Below are 19,497 nucleotides of genomic sequence, written 5' to 3'. Positions count from 1 at the left end.
TATCGCCCTGTTCTAGTCTCTTGCGGCTGTTTTTCCTTGGATGGACCTTGCTTTTCTTAAGAGGGTTAAGGTTGAGCTTCACTTTTAGTAAACCATCTGACTGGGCTTTACGTTTATGCCTTTTGGAGAGGTCCTCTCTTTTAAGACCATTACTCCTCACAGATCGTCCAATGCTTTCATAGCTCAGGATCTGTTTATCACCATTTTCCACTTTCCTAGAACTTTTAATCCTGTCATGTTTATCTTCCCTGTCATGGTTCATCCTTTGTACATCAACGACATGCACTCCAGATCTTTCCAAGTCAAAAGTCACACTCCTCTGCTTGCGTGCATGCTTTGCATAGATATCCATATTAGACTGGTTGCAGTTCATGCTCCTTCGGGTGTTTAGCCTTGTAAGTGGGTTGTGGTTGGGAGAACCATCATAACCAGCAGATTCTCTTGCACTGATGTCATACAATACATCTCTGACTTTCTCCCCTGGCTGTCCATACTCATAGGTTCTGTAACAGTTCACACAGCTGACGGTTTGGTGTTGACAGTCAGGTACAGTTCTACCATGCTCTGATTGGAAGTCCATTTTTGACGGTCTGTTGTCAAGGCCTATGTGATTTCCAGGTCTTACCATCTCATCTTTTAGACTCTTATGTGTAGGCATGTTTCCATGTGCAGGTGAATAGTAACCCCTGCCACCCAATAGCTGGTTGTTGCCATTAGAACCATCATGGCTTTTTATATTTAAACTCTGCTGGTGATAGAGTAACTCCTCCTGACTAAGAATATGGTTGCTCTGACCCTGTGGTGGCCCGACCAATGACCTTTGACCGCTTAGATCTGTGAATGACAACAGGGAAAGAGAGTTAGACATCTGCAGTGTGTGTGTGTGTGTCTGCCTATAGTCTCATCACTGATATAATCCTAATCAGTCTATGCAGTGAAATATTGATTCAAAACATGCTCACCTTCTGTCTTTGATATCAGTGCTTGTTGGGGCACATGTCTCTTCCTCTCATCGCTCTCCTCTGTTATGGCCAGACTCTCCATCTTGTTGGGCTGGCCTCCTTGTCTGACCATGTGCAGGGCTGCCCCCAAGTGTCCTTCTCTTACCTCCTGTTCCATTGCAGACCCACTGACTGCAGGGCCACAATGGGGGCATGTAAAATGGTCACCATCTTTGCCTATTCTCAGGTCAAACATGGCTCTCTCCCTGTCCCAAGGCTGAAGGTGGCTATTGGGAATGATCAGCTTGGTTTCCAGTCCCATTTGAGCCATACGTAGGGCCTCATTCTCCCTGCTCAGATCCCACTGGGTGACTGTTTGGGTGGGAGCTGTCCTCCCATTCTCATCCTCCTCAGCTCCAGTCCTGTCTCTCCAGACCTTCAGGCTCTTGTTCATCCCCAGTTTGCAGTAAACAATGTACACCACAGCTAGGGTGAGTCCAACGCCACCTGTACGTTATTAGCATAGTTATGTGTTACAGCCGACTGACCTAAGCTTTATGTATGGGGATAAAATGATAAAAACACTCTTTACTTTAATTGTTGATACACTTTACGGAGTTCCATGATACAGAAGTCACATTGTCCTGTACAATTTCATATATTTACCACTATTTGAGTAGAGAAAAGTTACGTGTGGCTAGAAAGTGGCCATGGAGGATCTAGTTTCTGAGGTACTGACCAGCAAAGCAGAAGGCTGCAGCCAGAGCCAGGTCTCTGGTATAACGCTGAGAGGAGATGGCGTTCTTAGCCTCAACCTGCACTGTGATGTTCTGATTTGTTGGAACACAGTTGGCCTCTGTCAGCTCCAGCACCGTCTTCACTGCCGGGTTGTCAGCACTCACACACACCATCCTACGCCCGTTGAACAGTACCTGAACAAGAATGTTATTATAGTAATCATATTGTTACAATGATAACAACATACATCTACATAGCACATTTTATACAATATAGTTTAAATACCATAAAGCACCTTTCTTATAATACTTGCAGGCAGCCAAAATGTGTTAGCCCTAATTCAAAATAATAAAACATATTGGTAAAAAAAAGGAATACAATAAATAAAAGTATAAAAAGAAAACAAGAAAAAAAGCTCAAACGAGCAACAGAAGATAACCTTATCCGGAGCCTCCATATAGCTGGTGAGGAAAGACGCCAGCTTCCTCAGCTCACATGTACAGTCCCACCAGTTTAGTTCCAGGTTCAGACTAGACATCCACGATAGGTACGAAAACACCTCTGGCGGGGCGCTCCGGAGCTGATTCCTGGACAGATCCAGACTATGCAGCCCCAGCAGGCCCCGGAAGCTATCCTTCCCCAGATAGGTGATCAGATTATCGGACAGATCCAAGGTCTCCAGCCCCTGGAGGTCTGCCAAGGCAAAGGTGGTGGCGTCCAGCCTGGAGAGGCGGTTCCCTTCCAGCTGCAGCGTCCGCAAGGCCCCGGTGGCATGGAACCAGGAGCCGTTGACATCCCTGAGGGCGTTGTTCCCCAGCTTGAGGATCTCCAACCTGGGCAGCCAGGAAAAGGTGTCCTTCCCCAGGGCCTGGCTGGAGAGGTGGTTGTGGTCCAGGAGGAGGGTGTGGAGGACGGTGAGGTTCTGGAAGGCGTCGTGGGCGATGGTGGTGATGGCGTTGTGGCTGAGGGACAGCATGGTCATGCTGGACATGTCAGACAGGAAGTGGCGGTCCACGGACACGATGGTGCCGTCGGTCAGCATCAGGGCCTTGGTGGTCTCAGGGGCCTCTAGAGGTGGAAGAAAACACAAACCTGGTTGTCAATCATTACTGCTTTAATACACCGATAGGTGTTGGCACAAAGAGTCAGTGTCTTTATGATAGCCATAGGCTAGTGTGGAACAAGACATTCCAACAAATCTTGTTCAAATGAATGCTATCATAGATCATTAGTAGAGGATGATATTTCTTAATCTCAACTCGGCAGTCAATGCTCCTTCTTACCTAGGATGTTGGAGAGCTTGTAACAGATGACAGTATCTTCAGAACACACCACACAGGAGGCAGGACATGAGGAGAGGCTCTGGGTATGTGTGATTGACAGCATCAGCATCAGGAGAACACCTGGGTTTCACCAAGGGGACACACACACAGCTGGTTAGCTTGGGAGGGGAATGGTACAGTATATCAACATTTCGTGTCAGTATATTTAATATCTTAGCTGTTCACACATTCAATAGACCTATATTGTGAAGCATTAATCCAATACCTGAACAGCATGTGTAGAGAGAATATACCTTTCATGTGTTGAATATTGACAAATCGGTGTTGAAATGTTACGGTAGACATACTTCTCATGGTTTGTTACTGGCCAGGCTGCATGGTGTGTTGCCTCTCCCATGTAAGTGGTCTCAGGGCCTCATCATCTTGTCTCAACTCATGTCTGGTCATACTGCTCCTACAGATATAAAAACCATAGTCTCATTTTTTTACTTAAAAAAAAAATAAAAACACATTCAGCTCAGTAACATTTTTATTTATTTTCACCTTTATTTAACCAGGTAGGCTAGTTGAGAACAAATGCGACCTGGCCAAGATAAAGCAAAGCAGTGCGACACATACAACAACACAGTTACACATGGAATAAACAAACATACAGTCAATAATACAATATAAAAAGTCTATATACATTGTGTGAAAATGAGGTAGGATAAGGGAGGTAAGGCAATAAATAGGCCATAGTGGCAAATTAATTTCAATATAGCAATTAAACACTGGAGTGATAGATGTGCAGAAGATGAATGTGCAAGTAGAGATACTGGGGTGCAAAGGAGCAAAATAAATTAAATAAATAACAGTATGTGGGATGAGGTAGTTGGATGGACTATTTACAGATGGGCTATGTACAGGTGCGGTGATCAGTGAGCTGCTCTGACAGCTGGTGCTTAAATCTAGTGAGGGAGATATGAGTCTCCAGCTTCAGTGATTTTTGCAGTTTGTTCCAGTCATTGGCAGCAGAGAACTGGAAGGAAAGGCAGCCAAAATACGAATTGGCTTTGGGGGTGACCAGTGAGATATACCTGCTGGAGCGCATGCTACGGGTGGGTGCTGCTATGGTGACCAGTGAGCTGAGATAAGACGGGGCTTTACCTAGTAAAGACTTATAGATGACCTGGAGCCAGTGGGTTTGACGACGAATATGAAGCGAGGGCCAGCCAACGAGAGCATTCAGTTCGCAGTGGTGGGTAGTATATGGGGCTTTGGTGACAAAACAGATGGCACTGTAATAGACTGCATCCAATTTGCTGAGTAGAGTGTTGGAGGCTATTTTGTAAAGGACATCGCCTTAGTACTTTGCTCATTTAGCTTGTGTTGCTAGGAGACCAAACAAACTGGGTGGAAAGTAATGGTAACAATCGGAGATCAATGAAACATGCATGATGACCCCCTGGAGTCTTTTCAGTTCACCCATGTTACCTATGAGTTTTTATCTGAGTCATACAGTTGAAGTCAGAAGTTTACATACACCTTAACCTGAGCTTAAATGTATTTGGCTTTCACAATTCCTGACATTTAATCCTAATAAACCCAAATTAATCCTAATAAAAATGTGTCTTAGGTCAGTTAGGATCACCACTTAATTTTAAGAATGTGAAATGTCAGAATAACAGTAGAGAGAATGATTTATTTAAGTTTTTATTTCTTTCATCATATTCCCAGTGGGTCAGAAGTTTACATACCCTCAATTAGTATTTGGTGGCATTGCCTTTAAATTGTTTAACATGGGTCAAATGTTTTGGGTACTCATCCACAAGCTACCCACAATACGGTTGAGTGAATTTTGGCCCATTCCTCCTGACAGAGCTGGTGTAACTGAGTCAGGTTTGTAGGCCTCCTTGCTCACACACGCCTTTTCAGTTCTGCCCACAAATTTTCTATAGGGTTGAGGTCAGAGCTTTGTGATGGCCACTCCAATACCTTGACTTTGTTGTCCTTAAGCCATTTTGCCACAACTTTTGAAGTATGCTTGGGGTCATTGTCCATTTGGAAGACCCATTTGCGACCAAGCTTAAACTTCCTGACTGATGTCTTGAGATGTTGCTTCAATATATCCACATAATTTTCCATCCTCATGATGCCATCTATTTTATGAAGCACCCCCACAACATGATGCTGCCACTCCCGTGCTTCACGGTTGGGATGGTGACGATGGTCATTATGGCCAAACAGTTCTATTTTTGTTTCATCAGACAGGACATTTCTGCAAAAAGTACGATATTTGTCCCCATGTGCAGTTGCAAACCGTAGTCTAGCTTTTTTATGCCGGTTTTGGAGCAGTGGCTTCTTCCTTGCTGAGCGGCCTTTCAGGTTATGTCGATATAGGACTTGTTTTACTGTGGATATAGATACTTTTGTACCCGTTTCCTCCAGCATCTTCACAAGGTCCTTTGCTGTTGTCCTGGGATTGATTTGCACTTTTCTCACCAAATTATGCTCATCTCTAGGAGGCAGAACGCGTTTCCTTCCTGAGCGGTATGACGGCTGAGTGGTCCCATGGTGTTTATACTTCGGGTACTATTGTTAGTATAGATGAACGTGGTACCTGCAGGCGTTTGGAAATTGCTCCCAAGGATGAACCAGACTTGCGGAGGTCAACCATTTTTTTCTGAGGTCTTGGCTGATTTCTTTTGATTTTCCCATGTCAAGCAAAGAGGCACTGAGTTTGAAGGTAGGCCTTGAAATACATGCACAAGTACACCTCCAATTGACTCAAATGATGTCAATTAGTCTATCAGAAGCTTCTAAAGCCATGACAACATTTTCTGGAATTTTCCAAGCTGTTTAAGGCACAGTCAACTTAGTGTATGTAAACTTCTGACCCACTTGAATTGTGATACAGTAAATTATAAGTGAAATAATCTGTCTGTAAACAATTGTTGGAGAAATGACTTGTGTCATGCACAAAGTAGATGTCCTGACCGATTTGCCAAAACTATAGTTTGTTATCAAGAAATTTGTGGAGTGGTTGAAAAACAAGTTAATGACTCCAACTTAAGTGTATGTAAACTTCCGACTTCAACTGTGCATAGAATAAACATTATCCAGATCAAGTCTTACCTGCAGGCCTAAATGGACCAGAGAATCCAACCAATCCAACCATACACCATCAATGACCATCCACATATCAGCTGCGAATCTATTACAGGTGAATACATTACCTCTACAACCAGTCCAATATAACATCATAAGCACTCATTGTGCTTCAACATTTCGACGTTGACCAGCCTAGGTTACGGTAGTCACTTCTACTGTTTCACAGTCAACTGTCTGTGTTCGTATTGGAGAGGCTGGGTAAGGTTACCTGTGCTTCTCTGAGCATGCTCAGTTCGCAGGGCTGTTACCTGAGATGGCACCGGATGGGACGATGTCACACTCACTCACTCCTGACTTAACTTGTGCTTAACAGAGGTAAAAGACTGCACACTTCAACGCTTTGATTTAATCTGGAAAAGGAGGCATTCCCTTTGTAATATTTGACAAAAATGGCATTCAATTAGTTATTTCACAACAACAAAAAATCTTGTTGACCCAATGCATTGAAATGACAACAACTTGGTTTAGAAATGCACATGATTCATCACGAAGATCACCGAAAGTGAGCCACACCATCTTTGTCTGTGGCAAGATTTTCAGCAATTTTAATCCCATATGCATGAAACACATGTAAAGTAATCAGAATTTCATCCCAATGTAAATCAGTAACATTTCACAGTAATCCTACAGCTGTTCCATTCACATGGTCAGTACCATCTTCCCAGAAGCCCCAGGGCAGTCTATGATGTCAATATGGGCCTGGGAGGCCATGTCCAGGGTGTACTGTTTTCCTACAGCAGGTTTCAGCCAACCAGCATCCATCCCTGCAAATAGGGCCGCGGCACACTCAGCTTTCTCTTCCTGTAGACAACAGAAGATACACTAACGTTCAAAAATTTGGGGTCACTTAGAAATGTCCTTGTTTTTGAAGAAAAAAAATGAATTTTTGTCCATTAATTAAAGAATAACCTTCATTTCTCAGAACAAGAATAGACTGACGAGTTTCAGAAGAAAGTCCTTTGTTTCTGGCCATTTTGAGCCTGTAATCGAGCCCACAAGTGCTAATGCTCCAGATACTAAACTAGTCTAAGGAAGGCCAGTTTTATTGCTTCTTTAAATCAGAACAACAGTTTTCAGCTGTGCTAACATAATTGCAAAAGGGTTTTCTGATGATCGCGGAGAATAAAGGCACAGTTTAAAATGATAAACTTGGATTAGCTAACACAATATGCCATTGGAACAGAGGAGTGATGGTTGCTGATAATGGGCCTCTGTACACCTATGTAGATATTCCATTAAAAATCTGCCTTTTCCAGCTACAATAGTCATTTACAACATGAATTTCTACAATGTATTTCTGATCAAGTTGATGTTATTTCAAATGGACAAAAAAAAAAGTGCTTTTCTTTCAAAAACAAGAACATTTCTAAGTGATTCCAAACTTTTGAACTGTAGAGTATAATTTACACTACAGAGTGTATGATTTATAGAACGACCACTGCCTGAACCTACATATTATACTAGGAATCTAGACTCTTACAACAGTAGCGCAGGGTAAGGCAACACCAATGATGCTGGACTCTTTGGCCATGGTGTCTCGAGGGTTGATTTCAATGGGGCCTCTACTGCCAACAACCTAAACAACAAAAAAGGAAAACTGAGTAAGAATTAACAATGAATAACCAATACATATTCAAAACAGTGGCTCTAAAAGTCTAAAATAAATGACACATGCTAACGTGACATATACCGACCGTCACTCTCCCCCCGTAGGCCAGCATCTGCAGGTCATTGCTGAGGTTCACATTAGACAGCATCTCCACAATCACATTTACCCCTTGCCCCTTGGTAGCATCCTGTAAAAAACAATTGCCCAGACATAACTCATTAAGACAACCTGTGTTTACAAAAGCGTCACCCCAGTTCTTAACTTATCCTAGGCTAACATGTTAGAAATTTGAATATTTTTATCTGTAATAACAAGTGTTTTATTTTACCCCCCCTGGTTTAGCAACTAATCGGTGTCAAAGTAGAACATAATAGCAGTCACCCACTGAGAGTCATACACAAAATGTCCTTAAAATGTATTCAGGTCTATGGAGACCGCAACTATGACTCCTTCCCACCTACCATGATTTTGCTAGTGTATCCTTCCTCTTTGTGGTTGAAGGCCTGGTGAGCTCCATTCCTCAGGACCAGCTCCAGTCCTTCTGCGGTTCCTGCTGTCCCCAGGACCCTCAGACCCAAGGCTCTGGCCATCTGACACGCTGCCACCCCCACCTGAAAAGATACACACCACCAAGGAAAAGGCCACAAACACTGGGCCCTAGTAAATCAACCCCCCAATAATACTTGTCATTAAGCAGTGTAATAAAGGCAATTTGGATTAATTTGATCTTTATTAAATGAAAATGGGGGAAAATAACTATAGCTCAGACATTGAACAGAAGAGAGCATTGATCTTACCCCACCGCTGGCTCCATGGATGAGTACTGTCTCGCCTGCTTTAGCATGTGCTCTGGAGCATAAGACTCAATCACTCATTATACTGTACACACCCCACAATCAAAGACTTTATTAGTAAATAATAGACATACAGATTATAATAAGTCTTCTTTTGCAGGAGAGTCGGTGAATCTCAACTTAATTGAACATCATATCGATTGTGATGCTGAGTCTGTCTAACCATGTCAAATCCAAAGAACTCAACCAAAACATTGGTGTAGGACCGGTGAGCCCTATGCACTTATACCCTGTCTCCCTGCTTCTGCGCCCATCTTGTCATAAAAATAATCTGTTCAGAATTCCGTTCTCCTTAAACAAAACAAAAAAATGCTGGTCTCTTACTTATGGAAGAGAGCTCTGTATGCGGTGCAGTAGGGGATCCCAATGGCAGCTCCCTGTTTGTAGTCTAAGGGGCCTGGCAGGCGGTGGACACAGTCCTCAGAGACGACAGTGTATTCAGCATACCCTCCTGTCTCTGTGGCGGTGGTGAACACACGGTCACCAGCCTGAAAGGTAAAATAGACCAGACTTCCACTCCAGCAACTAATGGTATAGTCATACACAAACTCAATATGAATACATTCACAGAATGACTACTCATAGTATTTCAGTCTATATAATCAAGGAGTGTTCAAAGCAAAATGTTGGTAAGCAATTACTTTCTCACAAACTACACATGCCACATGCGAATAGTTACTAAATACCATCAGTGATCATAATGTTACTGGTAGCCTAGGGATGGATGGTACAGTAAGATCAGCACCTGTAAGAGTTGGACTCTGTCTCCGACAGCTTCCACGACCCCTGACACATCAGTCCCTGGAGTGTAGGGCAGGCTGGGCTTCCTGGCGTAGGTCCCAGAGCGGATGTAGGTCTCCACGGGGTTCACTCCACACGCATGCACATGGATTAGCACCTGGATAACACACAGGCTGTTTCATACATAGAGAACCTTCTGCAGAACTATAATTAAGTAACATAATACAACTTAGAAAACAGCTACAGGTAGAAGTGCAATACAATATATGTAAAAGGTATCCATTGTCCTTTGCACTTTCCAGTTTGCAATAGTAAGTTACTAACGTTTTTGAATAATTTTATGATTTTTACCTGTTTCTGACCTGGATTTGGCACAGGTATGTTGGAGCAGAGTTTCAAAACGGAAGGTCCTCCAAACTCACTCACTCGAATGGCTCTCATTAACTTGGGTGTTGTTGCCATCTGCACACAAATAGAGTAGCTAACTAACTAAAACCTTTACATGCAGCTTACATTAGCTGGCAAGTAGTAACGTTAGTAGACACACGAGTGGCTTGTGGACTTTGGACAGTGCAGTGGCACTAGCGAACTTAGCTAACGTTACCAAACGAGCCACTGCACTGTCTGGTTACCTAGCTAATTTATCACTTCAGCAGGACATTTGAGTACAAATACTATAATGTTTCTAAAATACAACTAGCATAAATTTCATATCAAGGCAATAAAAGTCGAAACGGACTCACCATTTATGCAAGGAAGCTGTCAGTGGTTTCTGTCTCAAAATAACTATCCGCACGGTGGCGACAGCATGACATTATAAACATCCGAATTTGACACTCTCCGCCACCGTAAAACTCGTTTCTCGTTTGATACATATTGCACTTCATTCAAAACATTAAGCAGGAAGGGGGAGATGGCGGAAGTGGATGTTGAGTTCGAATCAAGCAGCGCGGGCAAATTTGGCGACGGATAGTAGTATCGAAACAGGAACAAACATGAAATTGTCCAAGATTCTAGTGAAGGTTACGTGTGAATTATAAGGAATCGGATCTTCTTGGGATGCATGTGTGGGAAACCCATTTGAAGTGTCGAAAATTGTAAGGTATGCGCTTGGAAAGTGGAGTCTGTGAGAGTTACCAGGAGTGGTCTTATCTTGATTCATTATATTTCTGATGAGCAGAGGAAGATTGCAGTGGGCCTCAAAATTATCCGGAGAACAGAAGTTTTGAATTTTGGAGTAGAGCATCCATAAAAGGAGTCATCTCAGGGGTGACGATGGATGTTCATGTTCAAAATTCCTGGTGTGGTTGTTGCCCGGTGTCATGTAAAACTCCTCAGCGTGAAATAGTTCCCAATCGTTTTGATCGTGTTCTGATTGTGATGTCATGCTGTAAAAAGCGCCTGACCCGCTGGGTGAATGGCGCAAAATAAGAAAGTATGGAAGTCCTGTTGTTTTTTGATAAAGAGCAAATACCTACGCATGTGAAGCTTGGTTATGTAAGATACGCTGTAAGAGCTATAGTTTCCAGACCGCTGTAAGACTTGTAAAGGATTTGGTCATGTTTCAAGTGAAGTGCAGACGAACAGCGTATACTGAAGAATGGTGTGTAGAAGGACGGACGGTGTTCCAATTGTGGTGGGGATTATTATCCTGAGTTCATGGAGTGCCCTGTGAAGGTGGCAAAATGTAGTGGTCAATTGAATCTCCTTAAAATAATTGAGAAAACAAGTGAAGCTAGTGAAAATATGGTAGTGGATACACCACAGCCTGTAGTAAATGTTTGCTGCCAGACAAAAGATAACCGGTGTGTTAAAAATTTGGATTTTGTTCTGTTCATTGCCACAGTTATAAAATGGATTGCACAAGTCTCAAAGAAGTCTACGAAACTGGACATTATTGTGGCTGCGGCAGAGAAGTTTGTGGGATTTAAGGATTTTTACATCTGAGAACTTGCAAGAGGTGGATGACTCACCCCCCTGATTCCTCTTGATGTTTTTTTGTGTGGTTCAGTTTTTTGGGAATCTTGTTTCCATCCCGCATAGTAGGTGGCGGGATGCACATTAAATTGTGTAATCCCCAATATACCATAGCAGAAGAAACATTAGTCAAGCATGCTAGCTGGCATTAGTTTACGATGTACATTATAGACGGTACGGAGTAATATACTCTCAATCAGTTAGCTGAGATGGAAAATACACGTATCCAATCCAAAAAACTATAAACAAATATATTTTTTATCAAGAAGGGACATCTCACATGGTGGGTGTAATTTGTAGAACGTTCCAACAGGAATCTGTAACAAAAATTTAGTGAAGTACAAGGTTGCCAACAAACAACGCATACAAAGTAGCATGATTAATTCACCTAGCTGCTGAATAGGCATCAACTCGCCACGTAGCTTATTCTTAATGTTTGTCCATAGGCTACCAGAGTGAGCACAGACATGTTTTTGAATAAACGTGAGTGAAAAACGTAATGAAATATTGCACTCCCTACCCGGTATTTTATTCTGCCACTATACATCTTTGGATGCGTTGTTTGTTGGCAACCTTGTTACGAAACAACCTCTACGAAGTTGTTGGAACGATTCCCGTTGAAACTTCCACAAATTATACCCACCCATGGGGTGTGCTTTTTGCTAGCTTTTGCATTATTTCAGACACTAAAGCCTGAAGTTTGAGCTTATTGCGCTTCATGTCTAATGCAGACAGCTTGATGAAGCCCAGTTTCTGGTAAGTCAGATAACCCTCCTGCTCTAGTTCTCATTGAACATATCAAACTCTCCAGACTAGTTTACAACATATCACAGTTGCCTTTGTATCCTTGCTTATATTGAAACTACTGTACCACGACATTTGGATTGACCTTCATTTGTTGCCAGAAAAACACTGCTGTGATTGTTAATGTTTTATTTTTTTTTAACCTTTATTTAACTAGGCAAGTCAGTTAAGAACAAATTCTTATTTTCAATGACAGCCTAGGAACAGTTGACCACTGCCTGTTCAGGGCAGAACGACAGGTTTGTACCTTGTCAGCTCGGGGATTCGAACTTGCAACCACTAGGCTACCCTGCTGCTGTTTATTTTACAGTACACTTTGGCAATAAATTCTGGCTTTAGAAACTCTGGATTAACTGTCAGCAAGAAGGGAAATATCATATTGGTTTGTAATTTAGTTTGTTTTTCATGTATTCATTTTTCTGTATGAAGTGCTTTACTGATATGCTTGTGTAACCGTGGTGGTTCTGTGTTTAATTCAGAGTGCATTCTCTCTACGCAGTCCAAAGTACCCATGGTCTGGAGGTTCAACTGAGCCACAAAGGTCAGGTCCTGGTCAAAGATTATGGATATACTGACAAGATACATGTCTCTCCGCCATAACAGTGGGAGTTGTTGTCCACAAAGTGGCACAGCGTGCTCTCTAGCTCCGCTTATCCTTTCTTTGGATTGGTGGATTACATCTCATTATTGTAATCCTTTTTTAAATATATGATTAGGGTTATTGACGTCAACCGCCTGTATTTTATGCTAATAGTCTCATCCATGAATATGCATAGCCACCTCGGGACAACTGTTTTTTTTTCTCAAATTTGCCAGGATGTCACGTGTCGTACTTATATCAGTAACAACTTAAGCATTACGAAACTTCTATTCAATCAAATAAACCTCACTTAGCAAGTACGCTATTAATCTTTGTGTTGACCAAATTTGAAAATCTCTCATTGACCTCCATACAAAAGTTCTGCTTGGTTGGCGAAACAATGAAAAATCGCCACCTGTTGGAGGGAGACAAATTTTCCGCGGCGTTCGGCCTCTCTCTTCCTCTTTCTCTCTGTGCTGGTGGAGGACTACATGCATTTTCTGATGGAAATAGCCAATCAGAAAATGAAGGAAAATCTCAAATGAATAGAGGTCAATTGCCCATTACCAGCTACAGCAACTAGCCATATATCAATGTCTAAAAATGTGATCAAAGTTAAGTTCATGACTTGATTTACAAAAAGTGCTCTGAATTTATTGAATTGAAATCTTCTCAGGCCTCAATGTTCTCAGACTCTCTGCTAACGCACGGCAAGCGGTACCGGTGCATGTCTGACAGTAACAGCCTCTTGAACAGCTTCTTTCCCCAAGCAATAAGACCGATAAATAGCTGACAAAATAGCTACACAGAGTTAACCTTGTATCTTTATTGACTTTTTATTTTTGTACTGTGCATACTCACACACTCACAGATACACTCACTCCATCATCTGCTCACTCACACATAATATGCACATACAGAAACATGTTATGTATGTAAGTGTTCAGACCCTTTGGTATAAGACTCAAAATTGAGCGCATGTGCATCCTGTTTCTATTGATCATCCTTTAGATGTTTCTCCAGAGTTCCTCTGTGGAGATGGGAGAACCTTTCAGAAGGACAACCATCTCTGCAGCACTCCACCAATCAGGCCTTTATGGTAGAGTGGCCAGACGCAAGCCACTCCTCAGTAAAAGGCACATGACAGCCCGCTTAGAGTAACAAGATTCTCTCGTCTGATGTAACCAAGATGAAAACCTCTTTTGCCTGAATGCCAAGTGTTACGTCTGGAGGAAACTTGGCACCATCCCTACGGTGAAGCATGGTGGTGGCAGCATCATGCTGTGGGGATGTTTTTAGCAGCAGGGACTGGGAGTCTAGTTAGGATCGAGGGGAAGATGAATGGAGCAAAGTACAGCGAGATCCTTGGTGAAAACCTGCTCCAGAGCACTCAGGACTTCAGACTGGGGTGAAGGTTCACCTTGCAACAGGACAACAGCCCTAAGCACACAGCCAAGACAATGCAGGAGTGGCATCGGGACAAGTTTCTGAATGTCCTTGAGTGGCCCAGCCAGAGCCCGGACTTGAACCCAATCGAACATCTCTGGAGAGACCTGAAAATAGCTGTACAGCGTAGAATGGCCCCATCCAACCTGACAGAGCTTGAGAGGATCTACAGAGAATAATGGGAGAAACTCCCCAAATACAGGTATGCCAAGCTTGTAGCGTCATACCAAAGAAGATTTGAGGCTATAATCGGTGCCAAAGCTGAAAGTACTGAGTAAAGGGTCTGAATACTTGTGTAAATTGTGATATATATATATATATATTTTTTTAAATAGATTAGAAAAAATGTCAACTTGTTTTTGCTTTGTCTTATTGAGTATTGTGTGTCAATTGATTAGCAGGGAAAAAACATTTAATCCATTTTAGAATAAGGCTGTAACGTAACAAAATGTGGAAAATGTCAAGGGGTCTGAATACTTTCCCGAATGCACTGTATAGTATGCTTGCTTACTTATTGTATTCTTAATATTTCTTCTTATTTCACGTGTTTTTTTGTAGTATTACATTGTTATTGATTATTGAATTGTTGGGTTTTGAGTTTGCAAGAAAGGCATTTCACTGTACTTGTGAATGTGACAAACATTTTACTTGATTCAAAACTCAAGCCTACGATTCTCTATAGTAAAAGCTTTTCATTCATCAACAGGTTCTATGAGTACCAACAGTCTGCTTTGCAACCAGCTGAACCTCAAAGCCCAACTATTGTCCAAGCAGTCCTTTAGCTCAACTGGATTAATGTCTCTGTTGTCTTTGCAGGTGTCTGTCGTCTTTTCCTCCGTCGTTTGTATTCAGATTTCTCCTCTGATACGGACTCTGCAGAAGTCAGGGCATTCATACTTGTTGTGCTTCGTGGAGCAGCACAGAGCTGTTGAGAAGAGCTATTGTCAAGCAAGTGAGATTGTGTTTGCACAGGACCTCCCGCCCCCACCTACTGTCAACCAATCATGTCAATGCGGAGATATACGGAGCCTGCCGCGTTGTTACAAAATGTGGGAGGTGCACGGCTATGCAGTACGGAGCTCAATTTGGCCTCCGCAATTGCTTCACTCCCTCCAACCACATTTTCGGATCAACCATGAATTGTCTTTAAGAGTTGAATGCCTCTGTTCTATAGTCTAGACAGAGCAAAGAGTGGAGTGTATACAACTATGGTGTTATTCTTGGACTAAAGCAGAAGGAAGTTTAAAGGTCCATTACCAACCACAGTGAAAGTCTATGACAAGGTCAGTCACAAACAGCCATAAGACAAAGGCTTATTTTTCCTTGATGTAAATTCACTGTAAATCTAATCTCACTAAATAATCCACCCCTTTCATTTTTGATAACTGCCACCTGTGTAACAAAACAAAGTGCACGTTTGTGTTTTGCTTTTGCCTCCAGTTTAACTCCCTCATCTGTTTTAGCTTAGACCACCCACCATATTGTCTCAAAGCGTGCAGGAGAAACACACACATACGTACATCCATGTGTGTATGTATTCGTGCTTTGTATTTGAGTACAGTCAGCTGCTCTCTGATGGTCTCTTTGCCTGTGAAGAGAGAGATGTTAGTACTCATTAGTACTATGGGGAAATACATCAATGGACCACCAAGCACCTTTTTCATCTCTGACAGTGGCTCTGATGGGGATATGGCATGCGGTTAAGATCCCATTTCCTGCGGATCAGAACCCATTCAGTCAGGTTCTGTACAGGCCCGTTTGGTTCTTGCATGCTTCATTAGGGAGACCCGCCTCATTAACCAGGAGGAACTGCACCGGCTCTGCTTTGAACCACCAGGAGGCCCAGCTTCACTTCAGGGTTTCCCCTAGTGTTACGGCAGACATTTTCAATAGAACATTTTGATGCCAAAGGCCAGTTACGGTTCAGTGTTTCAAATACTATTATTTTGGTGTTCTCCCCCCTGCCTAACTTAATAGCCCACCTGTCTGAATAAATTTTCGTTGGTAGTGTTTCAGAAAATGTGGATAACATGCTTGGGGCAGCAGATAGCCTAGTGTGGGGCTAATAACCGAAAGGTTCCTGGTTCGAATCCCTGAGCAAACTAGGTGAAAAATCTGTTAATGTGCCCTTGAGCAAGGTGCTTAACCCTAATTGCTCTTGGATAAGAGCATCTGCTAAATGACTAACATGTTAGAGGGTGTTTTGCTAATCTGCAGAGAGCTGTATGATATGGGTCACACTGCAGCTTCCATGTTTGGATTTGGCCTCAAGAGGAGGCTAGAGCGCCTTTAAATCTGCATGTTGCAGTATAAACACTTGGCTGGCCACATACCTCAAGGTGGATAAGACAAATAACCTGTAATTGATTTTAACCGAGGGGAAAATTGTAGACACCTGCATGCATCATTATTCAGCATGCACCCTTTACTGATAGAGCCTTGTAGGTCCAGGGTGGCTCGTTGTGAGAGATTAGAATTGGTAGTGTGTCTCTACGCTGGGTGGTTGGATTGCTGGACGTCCCTTCAGTGGCTGATTGGATAGCGGAGTCTGCTCCTCAGTCACCAAGTAATTACTGCTCTTACTGTCAATCTGACCTTAGTTGGAAAATCTCCTCCCCCTTTCTGACAGAAATTGGCCCTCATAGAAAAGAGAGAAAATTGCCTGGTACTTCAAAGGGCATATAGAATTATCATTGTTCCTTCCAGAGCTGGCCCTAGGCATAAGCAACATAATAGGTCGCTTAGGGCTCCCGGCCGGTAGGGAGTCCTCGCCCCAATTTAAAATAAAAAAATATATTTGTTTTTCTCTTATGTCAGTCACTGACAGTGACTCCATTAGTCATGTCAGCTAACAATTTTTTAATTGGCAGTTAGCCTAGACAGCTATCTAAACTTGTAGTAATCATGGCCGAATACCGACCAGGCACATGCCCAGGGACCCTGACTTCCAGTGGGCCCCCATTGATTTTGTTAGTCATTCTCACTCAGATATCATATTAACATGGCATAAGTCATGTGTAAATGTGTAGAATTGCAAATATTGCTCCACCCCATGGCAAAATGAGTAGAATTGCATGAAATGTGTTATAAAACTGCAAAAAGATCTCTCCACCCATGGCAAAATGTGCAGAATTGCTGGAAATTAACTTTAAAACAAAAAAATTCTCTCCACCGTCAACTAAAACGTTTTGCCGCGAGGTGGAGGGGCCCCCTAAAGTGGAGTAGAGCAGAGAATTGGTTCCTTCCATGCACACACCCGATTAGCTCTCATTTCAATACCACAGGTGAATGTTTTTATGTCAAATGTATAAGATTTTTGAATGGAGCAGATTGACATAAGTAAATATTAGAGAGTCACACAGGTAAGGGTCAAGAGAGTCGAGCAGCTGATAGTCATCAGTGGTACTTCTACATTAGGCTTGGCATCAAGACTGGATCTCATCAAAGGTCAACACGGGAACATTATGAGGTCAGCTTGTGGTGTAAAAATGAATTGGTTCTGTTTGTGTAGAGATGTGAATGTGTTTGGCTTCCCCAGCCTCCAGAACCATTTTAACAAACAACCTAAAAAAGTGAAGGATTTGCTTCGTTTTATGTTTTGGGAACGGCACATCAAGTCTTATCTCTAAAGGATGTAAAGGATGAGGGCGGTGTTTGAGTGAGTGTGTGTGTTGTCAACCTCTTTGGGGGAGATTGTTTGGCCACCATCTCCTCTTGTATCAGCCTCAACACGGTTGTCACTAGTTACCACAGCCATAAAGTCAAAATTGTCTATATCATAAAAATATATGAAAACAAAAATGTGCTTTTTGATCTTAATTTAAGGGTAGGGTTAGACATAATAACCTTATGCCTAACCCTACCCTACCCATTATGTCTAACCCTACCCTACCCATTATGCCTAACCCTACCCTACCCATTATGCCTAACCCTACCCTACCCATTATGCCTAACCCTACCCTACCCATTATGTCTAACCCTACCCTACCCATTATGTCTAACCCTACCCTACCCTTTATGTCTAACCCTACCCTACCCATTATGTCTAACCCTACCCTACCCTTTATGTCTAACCCTACCCTACCCATTATGTCTAACCCTACCCATTATGTCTAACCCTACCCTACCCTTTATGTCTAACCCTACCCTACCCTTTATGTCTAACCCTACCCATTATGTCTAACCCCTACCCCTACCCTACCCATTATGTCTAACCCTACCCTACCCTTTATGTCTAACCCTACCCTACCCATTATGTCTAACCCTACCCTACCCATTATGTCTAACCCTACCCTACCCATTATGTCTAACCCTACCCTACCCTTTATGTCTAACCCTACCCTACCCATTATGTCTAACCCTACCCTACCCATTATGCCTAACCCTACCCTACCCTTTATGCCTAACCCATTATGCCTAACCCTACCCTACCCTTTATGCCTAACCCTACCCTACCCTTTATGTCTAACCCTACCCTACCCATTATGCCTAACCCTACCCTACCCTTTATGTCTAACCCTACCCTACCCATTATGTCTAACCCTACCCTACCCATTATGCCTAACCCTACCCTACCCATTATGCCTAACCCTACCCTACCCATTATGTCTAACCCTACCCTACCCATTATGCCTAACCCTACCCTACCCATTATGTCTAACCCTACCCTACCCATTATGCCTAACCCTACCCTACCCATTATGCCTAACCCTACCCTACCCATTATGTCTAACCCTACCCTTTGTCTAACCCTACCCATTATTACCCTACCCTACATGCCTAACCCTACCCTACCCATTATGCCTAACCCTACCCTACCCATTATGTCTAACCCTACCCTTATATTAAGATCAAAAAGCATATATTTTTTATAGGGTTAAGGTTAGGTTTAAAATAAGATTTTAAGAAGATACATTTTTAGAAATAGGCAGGCTTTATGACTGTGGCTGTAACTAGTGACTTTATCTTCATATCTGGGCTAAGAGAGATTGCTATATCCCATATCTATGAGGGTTCATCAGAGTGGCATATAGAGAAATCATCTTTATATCTGTGTCATTATAAGGTCTATGACAGCATGGGCAGCGCCATTGAGGCTACAACCCATAGGAATCCCCACCCAGTTGACTACTTTAAAATGGTGGAAGCACTCAATAATGCTGCCATGCTAAAACAGACTTGTGGCCTCTATAATTTTCTATGTTTAAACAGGAAAAGACAAATGTTAGCACAAATTTTAGTTCTGGGTAAATTTTAGTGGAATAAACTCCAGTTTCTGATGACTCCACCAATGGAGTGGAGCAGAGACCAGGCTTTGTGGAATCTAGCTCCGACGACACCGATTCACCCAAGGTCAATACCATGAAATGCCTAC

At 42.6% G+C, this 19,497-nt stretch overlaps 1 protein-coding gene across 2 annotated transcripts; it reads right to left on the bottom strand.

Annotated features, from left to right (window-relative positions):
- Window positions 1–6,443: 6,443 nt before the first annotated feature.
- Window positions 6,444–10,167, bottom strand: cryz (crystallin, zeta (quinone reductase)). Of its 2 annotated transcripts, none has more exons than XM_029623920.2 (9): window positions 10,060–10,167; window positions 9,668–9,778; window positions 9,321–9,473; window positions 8,900–9,063; window positions 8,519–8,570; window positions 8,183–8,371; window positions 7,807–7,908; window positions 7,593–7,688; window positions 6,444–6,913 (listed from the first exon to the last, which is right to left on the bottom strand). In XM_029623920.2, exons 1-9 carry the CDS (start codon window positions 10,060–10,062, stop codon window positions 6,752–6,754), a joined length of 1,032 nt encoding a protein of 343 aa, XP_029479780.1. In that variant the 5' UTR covers window positions 10,063–10,167; the 3' UTR covers window positions 6,444–6,751. The 2 variants fall into 2 exon arrangements, with proteins under 2 accessions (XP_029479780.1, XP_029479781.1); XM_029623921.2 differs by having other exon boundaries at window positions 8,183–8,332.
- Window positions 10,168–19,497: the final 9,330 nt, after the last annotated feature.

This window comes from Oncorhynchus nerka, linkage group LG20, assembly GCF_034236695.1.
Source record: "Oncorhynchus nerka isolate Pitt River linkage group LG20, Oner_Uvic_2.0, whole genome shotgun sequence".
Taxonomy (NCBI): Eukaryota; Metazoa; Chordata; class Actinopteri; order Salmoniformes; family Salmonidae; genus Oncorhynchus; species Oncorhynchus nerka.
This window is presented reverse-complemented; position numbering and strand designations above follow the sequence as displayed.